Source organism: Stylophora pistillata, chromosome 7, assembly GCF_964205215.1.
Source record: "Stylophora pistillata chromosome 7, jaStyPist1.2, whole genome shotgun sequence".
NCBI classification, from domain to species: Eukaryota; Metazoa; Cnidaria; class Anthozoa; order Scleractinia; family Pocilloporidae; genus Stylophora; species Stylophora pistillata.
Window position 1 is genome coordinate 28,066,220 of NC_142525.1, and position 10,386 is coordinate 28,076,605.

Below are 10,386 nucleotides of genomic sequence, written 5' to 3' on the forward strand. Positions count from 1 at the left end.
GGCTCAAAATGGTTTCAATATCTCTGAACGCTAATTCTCTGATGCAACTTTTTTTAAGATTTCCAACCTGGTCATTTGTTTCCTTGAAAATGTGGCCCTCCACGGGAAAACAAGGAACAAGGTGAACGCACAGACACGCTTAGCGATGGGTAGCCCCCGTAGCACATATTTTCGTTGGAAACCAAAGAAAGACCGAGAAACGGTATTTTCGGTAAATTTCGTAAAACAGGTCGTGCGTGATCATCGTTGTAAAGTACAATAATAATATTATCGTTTGTCTCACTATGTGGTCACTTGTGACGTGCATCGCAACGTTTCGACTGCATACTGCTGGTCTTCATCGGGCGCCTGATGAAGACTAGCAGTATCCAGACGAAACGTTGCGATTCACATCACAAGTGACACATCGCGAGAAATTTTGGGTGTTTTACTCGCTCCCGGCTGCATTTTTTCGCGCGACGTTTCTTTACTCCCGAACCCCACGGAAACGCTTGATACGCATGCTAAAACAATAGGCGGAGGGTGATAGGACGTGCCGGCTTCGGAGCAGCGTGTCGCATTTGCACGTCTAATTAAAATTTTTTCATTGCTCGCATCGCACGATGAAAACAAACGCGCGTTTGTTCAAGCGCGCAAAATGACACGGCAACCGCGTATGAAATTTTCCTTACTTTCAATCCAATGCCACACTGAGTGTGTCGATCGTAATCTCTAAATGTATCTGAGTCATACTTTTATAGCAGCACTGTTGGCAGAAAACGGCATTTCAAATTATCCAGATGCCTCCTCCCGACCCAAATGTACTCCATTTGCCAGTTCTTCTTCCGAAAAATCTCATGTTTTAATTATTTTATGCGTACTTTGGCGTTCACGAAGCTCATTTTGAAACCTTCGGAACGCTGTTTCTCGCCTCCTTCGTTTTTAGAAAAACAATTTTTTTTGGAGCTGATTATGTAAAGAAATGAGCTTAACGAATGATCGACCTTGGAGAAGTCCAGGTCATAGACAGTTTTGTCGAAACCATTTCCTGTGATATGATTGGTCTAGACAAAGCCAAAACAAACAGAGGGGACAGAAAGAGGATTGGGACGATACTTTTTCTTGCTAGCTCTTCGTGGCGGCCATGTTGAATGCGAGGGGACGGCAGAACATTATTCAAAATTGCAAGAAAAAATCATTGACTAACTTATTTCTGTATTACAGTACTACAAATCTAGGAAAGAGTACCATATAACCCCATACATAATTATGCATTCCACTTCGTTGTCTTTCACGACAAAACTTTAAAAACAAAGTCTACTAGTCTGAATGCATAATTAATGTATGGGGTTCTATGGTACTCTTGCCCAAATCTATAATTTTTGAAAGAAATGTCATCCCTATTTTGTGCACCCCGCAATGTGTTGCACGTACACGTATTTTGCTCGCAGTGTTTTGTCCTCAAATTCTATCCGTTTCCGTTGAGATGTCTAAAAGACACCTCTCGGAAAGTAGCGACCGATAAAATAACATATTTACTTCAATTTCATCTGCAATTTCCAACTGAATGTTAAAGGAATGTCGCGTAATAGAGGTAATAACAGGGGACAAAGTTCAACCAGCTTTAGTTGCTGGTTGCCTTTTGGAGGGCGCCCTTTAGCTTTTTTCGGACGAGGGTAGTCTTATTCGTGACGAGATGTCCACAAAAAAAAGATTGTTTGAGGTCGAATATTTATGTTTTGATCGGTTTTTTCATGAACTCGATAAAGCGTTCGTTTGCTCGCCGAGCAGACCCATTTGGGATGAATTTCCTCAGAGTCCAGAGTTGCTGGTGGTTTGTAGTGAAAACGAAGACCCCTGAAAGCTGATACCTAAAAGCGCGTGACATCTAGCACATTAGTTTAGATAAAGTTTTGAGCATGCCACACAAAAGCTGCCTCGTCAGTCTTTGTTTTTCTCATTAAATATGCGCATATTCATGAGACTGGTGGCACGCTTAGAATGCATTGTCATCGCACGCGAGTCCGTGCCATCATATTATTCCCTATTTTGACGTGGGGGGTCACAAATAGTACCGAAAACAAATCTCAGTTCTTTCTCGACGTGTCGGGTTGTTCTGAATCGAATAGAAGAATATTATGAAACTCTGCGGATAGATGAACCTCGATATGTTGATGGTATCTGAACACGAGGGTGTGATGTTTAGCTTGTGTGTTTAGTCTACCAATTTCAGGTCTCGGGCAAATTCCAAGCTTCCTCTTTTGTAAACTATGGGCATATATGCGCGTGAATGACAGGGGAAAAAAAACAACTTTCTATAGTGACCTGAAATGGTAAACAAAACGTATAACCTAAGGAAGGTTGTTGACCAGTTTGGCACTAATCTTAAGGAAACTAACGAAAAAGAGTGATTGTGATGATCCGGCGTCTAGGAATTTGTGTTGTAGATAAACAAGAATTTAAAACAGTTTTAGCAAGCCGTAATTAGCAACATTATTGCCCTCTGGCTAGAAATTAAAAGTTATTGTGAATCAGCTGTTTGAGTGCGTTGTTTTCGGTCGCCATTCAAAGCCAGCCGTCCTTCACTTCGACAAAAGTTAGCCACGTAGCCACTTTGCTTCTGTTCTTGCCAATTAAAAATTATACGCGCTCAGTATGACTGAATCTACTTTTGTTGAAGTGACTGGCCGATTCAATATAAGCGGATCCAAGTACAGATTCACACTAAATAAATTAAATTTAAATTAGCCCTACTGGCCTCGTTCTCCAGTACAAAATTCAAAACAGTACAAAATTCAAAAGAGTACATTATCTCAAGCGAGGCCAGAAGGGGCTAATTTAGATTTAAACAAAAGAATATTTATACGGCAGCCATTTATGAAAATTGACTCTATTATTGTTGGACAACTTTATAAGATGGGAGTAGAAATACAGGGAAAATAAAATATTGAGACCGCGTTATTGCGTTTGAGCGGCCTCTAAAGTCATTTGAACCGCTGACGATTTGACCAATTAGGATCTCTCACGATGTTCCATAAGATCATGAGATCTCAGTGATTGCGGTTTCACGTAGTTTACCGCTTCAGCTACACCTATTATACCTCTTTCCTACGATTGGCCAAATCACACACAAATTAGAAATCAGTCGTCGTAAAAGTTAATAAACAGTACCTCATCAAAAAAGAGAATGCATTCATTATTGGCGGAGTCAATGGTCTAACGGACTGATCTATCCATTATCCCGTGAAATAGTGCTGAGCAGATAAAATTGAATGAGACATCGAGGCATAAAACCGTGCTAAATTTCGAAATTGACTCAGGTAAGTTTTTAGTTTTACGGTAAGTTTATTACACACTGACTGAAACTTATGGAGCTCGTCATCGTTGCGAACTGCAACATCCTTCATACTTTGCGACACTGGCTGCCAGTTTATGCAAATTATTTCTACTTGGATCAGTTCGTTGCTTTGAAAACCACAACATACTGATAGAGGTAGAAGAGTAGAACAAACTGTGTCACGTAGTGAAGGATTTTTTCGCGACTATTCGGCTTTAGCTGAGCGAAGGTTTAATGAGACACGGTAAATTCTTAATCATGCTCTTCAACTGCCGCATTCCAAAGATTATTCACACACCTTTGGGTGAGATCTGGCAAGAAAGCCACGGGTTCATGCGCCTGTAGTTTCATTTGTAAGAGGTAACTTTGAATTGAGGCTGAAAATAAAATAATAATAAGTTAAACTTGATATCACCAGTTCCACAATGACATAACATCTCGCCTTCAGCGACGCGAAGTGATGACGTTCGATGTTTGATTGCGTTTAAAACTTGTATGATTCAACTAAAAAGCTTTTCTGTTATAGAAAGAAGGGACTCTCAAGAAGTAAGAGAGAAATCAGCTTGAGTAAGATTTTACTGATATATACAATAAATGCAGAGGTCACTATTCATCATGCATTTGAATAGAGTAATCACTCATAAAGTTTTTAGTGTTAATCCACTCCACTTGAATTAAGTTCATGTTCACTATGGAATCGAAAGGATTCAGTGTTAGTTTTGCAAGCTGCATTTACACGCAAAGATCGTTAATTCTTTTATCATCATTGGTGAATTGAGACAGTGACATTAAACTTTGTGTGTGTTTAGAGATAATTTGGATATATCAACAAAGTTGAAATGGTAAATTGGCCACCGTAACGATTACAAAAGCTGACGTTTCGAGCGTTAGCCCTTCGTCGTCGCTCCGACGCAGCCCCAAACAGTTTCTTTAGAAACTAGCAGCCTTTACTCATTTGTGTGTGTTTGTTGTTTACACTGAAATGGAAAAAATGTAGAATTCTATTGTCAACATTAAAACTCAGTCAAGCTTGATAATTTGATCGACTTCCTGTAAAGCTGAAGCGAGGTCCTGATCAGTGTCGCATACCTGAGAGATAAAAAATTTTTACCTTAAACAATCAAACTTAAACTGCTGGTCATAAAAAAAGTTAACCGTAAAAAAATTGTTGTACTACAACAATGGGAGATATTAATCGTTCGCCTATTAGGGTCGTGGAATCGCTTGAAATTTCTGCACAAACAGTCTGACGCTCTTGAGGAGTTTGAAAGACACGTTTCAATAGAAATTCTATAAGTTTTTCTGACCTCCGGGCATTTACTCACTTACGACCCAACTCAGCTGCAATGAATTAAGCCACAGCCTATTGTCATGGTGTTCGATTGTTCTTTCCTGTAGGTGGCGCTAATCATGCTTCACGCCAATGGACATCCGTCGTTTCTACAATCCTGTGTCGACCATAGAAATTTTCATTTTACTCACTGTAATAATCCTCATTCCACGGTAAAATTTGCAACATCCAACGGAGTGTACCCTGCTGCACAGAAGATTCCACGTGAGTAGATTATGTAAAGTGTTCGTGATCTTCTTTATTCTTATTTATGCGATTTTACACCGTGTAACCGTTGTTCCATGATGAGGAAATAATCTGTGATTAACGTATCAGTGCACGATATTTGGTTCGTGATTACGTCTTCTCCACAAAGCTCACTGCCTCTTGTTCCTCATTCTTTTAAGCGCAAGCAAGACTTTTAAAGTTAACCCTAAGGGGGTGGAAGAGGATTGGTTTGCCGGCCTTCTCCATAAAGTTCCCTGCCTCTCGTTCCTCTTCTAAAGCGCAAGAAAACTCTTAAGCTTAGCTCAAACGGGTGGAAGAGTGTTGTTCCGCGCTCCGGAACAACACTGTCCTCTTTCCCTTCCCCTTCCTCCTTACCTCCACCGAAGGCACACATTCGCACACCCCACCCCTCCCCTCCCCCTGTACTCTTATGCCTTGACTCGTCCTCAGTCGCCCCAAAATTGTGCAGCGGACGGCAAAGTAGGATAGAAAAAATGTTACAGGAAGAGGAATCTTCCTCTATTGCTATCTTCGCACCTCTATCCTGCCCGCCTTGCTTGCCTCCGACGTGAAAATGACTGGGGACAAGTCAGCTCTAATGCTATTGTTGTGAATATTCATGCGAAGGAGGATGAGATTTCTAATTCGGGGCTTACAAAATTTCCTTGGGTGACTTCTTCAAGCGCCATGTAGGAAATGGCACTTAGATCACAACCTCTGCTTCAAAGCAATCAGTTATGTTCGATATGCATTAGAAGCTTCTGTTACACTGGTAGAGTGGGTATAAATAGATATAGGTTGTCCAAGCTTAATTCTTTTCCTCACCCGCGCTTGCGAACTCAGTGCTCTGTCCGTCAGTATTTTTAAAACGGTACCTAAGCAACAGCCAGTATGCTGGGATGGGTCCAAGGATTTTGGTTAAGGTGGGGGGGGAGGGGAACACTTTATATTGATTAGTACCATGCGATCTTGCTGTTGTAAGAATTTTGGTGTCAAACAGTTAAAGGGAAAGAATGGTCTAGAAAAGTTTACTTAATTGTAACAAAATTTCCTTGCCTGCATTTTCCTAACTGGCTATATATTAATTTGAGCTGGAAGCGTTTTAGTTGCGAACAATAACGTTCCAAAAATCGGCGTTTTCAAATTGAAATCCGCCATTTTTTTTTTGACGAAACTATGACGCAGCAATAGTCAAGCATGCTAAATTATATCCCTACCGAAGTGGATGCAAACAAGGAAAACAGCGGCGAGCAGAGCGCTCACTTATTTAGCCGAGAGGGTATCTATAATACATCCATTTATGTTTCAAACGAAACATGACTCGTCTTCAGGGGAAGGAGATACCTCTGTTGAGGAGAAAAAGAGAGAAACTCAGGAAAACGAGTTTCAAGAAGAAACGTCGACCCTCTCAGTCGCTCACGTCTTGGAAATTGCGAGTGGTTCTCTTGCGGCAACTGTCGAGAGAAACCTACGGAAAACGAGAATGTATACTTCTAAGAATTAAATGTACTAGGACACCGGATTAATTTGAAAGGCAAAGGTTTTTTCCTCAAATAAATCCAAGCTGTGGAGTTATAGTTATTTTCAGTTGCTAAAGAAGACCACAGTGCCGGCGACGGATTCATTTCACATTACTACCTCGGATTGAGACGAATTATTTTTGCAGTTACAGGAACCCAGCTTCGGTGTATAACTAAACAAGAGCCATTTGGAATTAAGAACAGCCCCAGTTGACATGCAACAAGTTAGAAATGATAGACTTGAAGATCATTCTTCGCGTGCGTAAACACCGACAAAGTTGATTAGCAACATTTAGTTGCCAAAATTAACCCAGACAAAAGGCAGAAGTTAGTTGTTACGAATTAGATTTTGTTTGTTTCAGCATTTACCTTTAATTTTTAATGGTGTTTTTATCTTTATTGCGTAGAATTAGCTTCAACGCAGTATTTTTCATTTTGAACTGTTTGAAGTGTCGCGACTTGTGACGGAGAAGTACGTATAGCTTTGTCATTTTCGACTCGCGTCGGAAAGTCGCCTTTGTCATACAGTGTTTACTTTAGAAATTACCTCACTATAACTGAAGCTAAAATGAAACTTTCGATTTCTTTTGAAAGCATAAGCATTGCACAATTAAGTTTGAAGAAAAATATATTTTCATATTATTTTCATGGTGTGCAATCGTTATTATTTAGTGAAATATGGGCGCCTGCCCCACGAAGGATAATTTATATTTGTCGCAAACGTATCTGTCTTGATGATTTTCCCGCAATGTATCAAATGTAAGTTTTTTTCGCACGAGAATGCGACTGGTGGAATAGAGAAATTTACTCGGTGGACTCACAACATAACAGACTTGGGAAAGACAACATATATTTATACACTGCTTGCAAAAGCGCACGATGTTGAAAATCGACTTTGGTCATGGGTGGCGACAGAGAATTTACCACACACGGTGTACCACCATTTTGAGCTTCAATTTATTCGCCTACAATAAAATGGTTTGAAAAAATTCGTAGAATTAATAACTGAAATTTGTGCTGAAAATGGAAAGGTAAGCAAAGTTTTCAGTTCGAAGCGAAGGTAACAAGGAAAACTTACTTTCCCGTATATCTCGCTGGAAGTCTCCTTTTCGTTTTGGCAGTTCTGAGGTTTTGGGAAGCCATCCTCGCGGGTTATTTTCGCCGGCTAACTTTTTAATATTTCCCTTTCCGGTAGCGTGTGGAGGCTTACACCTTTTCCGTTTGAATTTTAGTATGTATTTTGACATTCAACCATACGACAGTTCACCTCATTTCAACTTTTAGGAGTACTAAAAATTGTTTTCACAAAGGTCAAACAAGTTAAAAAAGACAGAGCGCCGAAAAGTTAGACTATTGCTACGTCACAACTGGTGTAATATCCAATATGGCGCTTTTCTAACCAGGAAACTTGTGAAAATGGGCAACTTCAAAGCGCTCTTGTCGCCAATACAAAGTAAACTGGACAATATGACTGTTATTTTCGAACTCCTGAGGAAAAATTCTTCAAACAGAGATAAACTTTTTCTAGACCGTACTTTCCCTTTAAGTAGTGATGGGGGGGGAGGGGTTTGGTCCCCCCCAGACCCATACAGTCCCTGGATCCACTACTTGCTAAGCGCCATGACTCTGGTAAGAACTATGACCCAAATAACAACGTAAGGACACAAAAGAAATATGGATACTGACTTTTCTTCTTTGTTTTCCTCTAGCTTTCCCTTGTTTATCGACAATGAAAGCGAAAAGTTACAGCACAGCATCTGATGACTTTTTCCGCAAAAACCGTGATGGCCTTGGACTGTTCTTGACTAGGGAGGAAAAAGCGTTTATGAATAGCCAATTCTGCCACGTTTCATCTTCAACTGAATGCGCAATCGCCTTAAAGCCAAAGGATTCCACAACTGTGACGTACCATCACGTGGCACCTTCCATATGCTCCAGAAAAACTACAGCATTATCTCTTCCATCTCGTACCCCTGTAACCCACGATTGTGGCCTTGCTGGCCCCTGTTGTGGCAGTACAAGGCGAGGCCTTGTGCCTTACTGCAACGATAAGCTTCCATTGCCGGCCAACTGTAACCACGAAATTACGAACCTTTGCATGAGAGTTTCTCAGCATTCAACAAAAGCAATTTTAAATGAAGGCGCCAGTCAGTACGAAGAAACAGGCAAGAGATGTGCAGCAAAAGATGGTTCGATTGAGGGATGTATCTCACCTGTCAGGCAAACGGATAAAAGTATGGTCGCCGTATATCAGGCCTCTCCTAACGCAATGAAAGGCTGTGGCTTACACTGCTCACAAGAGCAGACAGGGATGATACTTCGGGAGCAGTGTCTATCTTCGCGACTTCCTCAAAAGTCCACACCAATTCTTACTTCAACATGCAACGGAGAAGAGAAAAGACCCAGAATTTGCTCCGTCGACTTTAATTATTCATTAACCGATTCTGGAACTCAAGGAAAACAAGGAATTGACATGGGAAACGCTGCTTCTCTCTCAGTTAAACGAAAATCTGTACCTGTAGCAGATCGTGATCATTATACTGAACAAAAACGCAAGAGATATTACTTGGGTGATAATGCGCTCGAAATTATGAAAGATCAAGCATCGATCGAGGTTTCTAATCCAACAGATGCTTGCAAGACGCCCCTAAGCGAACCTCTTCCTGAAGACTGTTTGTATAGCAAGGACGCAAACCTCAGGATAAGGAGGTTCAGCGAGCTTAGCCGATCGCTTGAAGTACTGCCGTCAACTAGTCAAGTCAAGGCCATTACTTCCCAAACGTTAACTTTCACTAAAAACACTTTGGGTACTTTCCCTTCCAGTGCTCACGTAAACCAGTCATATGGAGTAAGAAAATCGCTCGAAATAGGAAAGTCCCTGGATAGAACCAGTGCTATCACTTCTGGTAATGTAGCTCTCGACATTACCACTTCCGGTGCTCTCACTTTTGATACGGCTATTACTTCTGCCAGGAACAGCAAACCCGGAAGTAACGATACAAAATCAACGAATCAACCAATGATAATTGACCTGACCAATGAAACTGACAACAAGGGAACTAATACAGTTACAAGTCGAGCAGGAGACCAAGATTCTGACGATGCTAAATCCACAGAGCGCCGAAAAGACATCGATGAAATTATTAGCACGGTAAAACCCATCCAGCGAGATTTGTTGGAAAGTGACAAAGCATCTTTAAAGAGCGGCGTTGCTTTCGATCATGACTTTATGCCAAGGCTAATCGGGGTGCTTCCGTCAGCTGCTGCAAATGTTATATCGAGTTTAGTGACTGACAAATAAGAGGACTTTCCGGTTCAGTTCTTATATCATATTATTATATTATTATTATATTATTGTTATTATTATTATTATACGGGTGCAAACTGGATCTAGGCAACGGCAAAATTCATAGAACTCGACCTCTTTAAAAAACAAAGTACCCCCTTCGTGTCTTTTCGTTAAGTATGACACAAGTCCTGGTCACAGGAAAACACGATAACAAAAAAAAGCCAACTAAACCAATTCAAATGGTTCCCAATTAAGCAATGCAACATGGCAACAGAGTTGGATTTTTCCTACGTACAGGAAAGCAGCAAATTGCTGCAACCCGGAAATAACTCATTGATATAATTAGTAGCTTTAAAATAACTCGTATCTTTAGAATTCAGTTTACTCTCAGTCCCCACCAACCCCTCTCCCCTTTCAGCTTGAAGGCTGAGCGAACCTAAGTAAATGAAATTGAAAGATCAAACAAGCACGTGATATGTACATATTAAGCTGAATGAGGTCATTTCATTTTGTATAATAAACGTTACGCTATCAAGTAATAAAGTAGTTTTTCTTGAATGTTTTTGCGAAATCGCCTGTTACAAAGTTCTGTCAAGCCGAGCGCAAACTGGCCGAGTCTTCAGCGACAAAAGGGGAAAAAACAGCGAAAACAGAAGCAATCATAGATAGAGTTTCAAAACGGAATTATTCTAACTATCGATAT

At 40.6% G+C, this 10,386-nt stretch overlaps 1 protein-coding gene across 4 annotated transcripts; it reads left to right on the forward strand.

The window, feature by feature from the left end:
* Nucleotides 1–1,550: 1,550 nt before the first annotated feature.
* On the forward strand, nt 1,551–10,241 carry LOC111330595 (uncharacterized). 4 transcript variants are annotated; one of them, XM_022935475.2, is made up of 4 exons: nt 1,551–3,299; nt 3,847–3,883; nt 4,715–4,871; nt 8,104–10,241. In XM_022935475.2, exons 3-4 carry the CDS (start codon nt 4,727–4,729, stop codon nt 9,693–9,695), a joined length of 1,737 nt encoding a protein of 578 aa, XP_022791210.2. In that variant the 5' UTR covers nt 1,551–3,299; nt 3,847–3,883; nt 4,715–4,726; the 3' UTR covers nt 9,696–10,241. The 4 variants fall into 4 exon arrangements, with proteins under 4 accessions (XP_022791210.2, XP_022791208.2, XP_088584644.1 ...); XM_022935473.2 differs by having other exon boundaries at nt 1,552–3,299; nt 3,843–3,883; XM_088728518.1 differs by lacking the exon at nt 3,847–3,883 and having other exon boundaries at nt 1,552–3,299.
* The last annotated feature ends 145 nt before the right edge of the window (nt 10,242–10,386 follow it).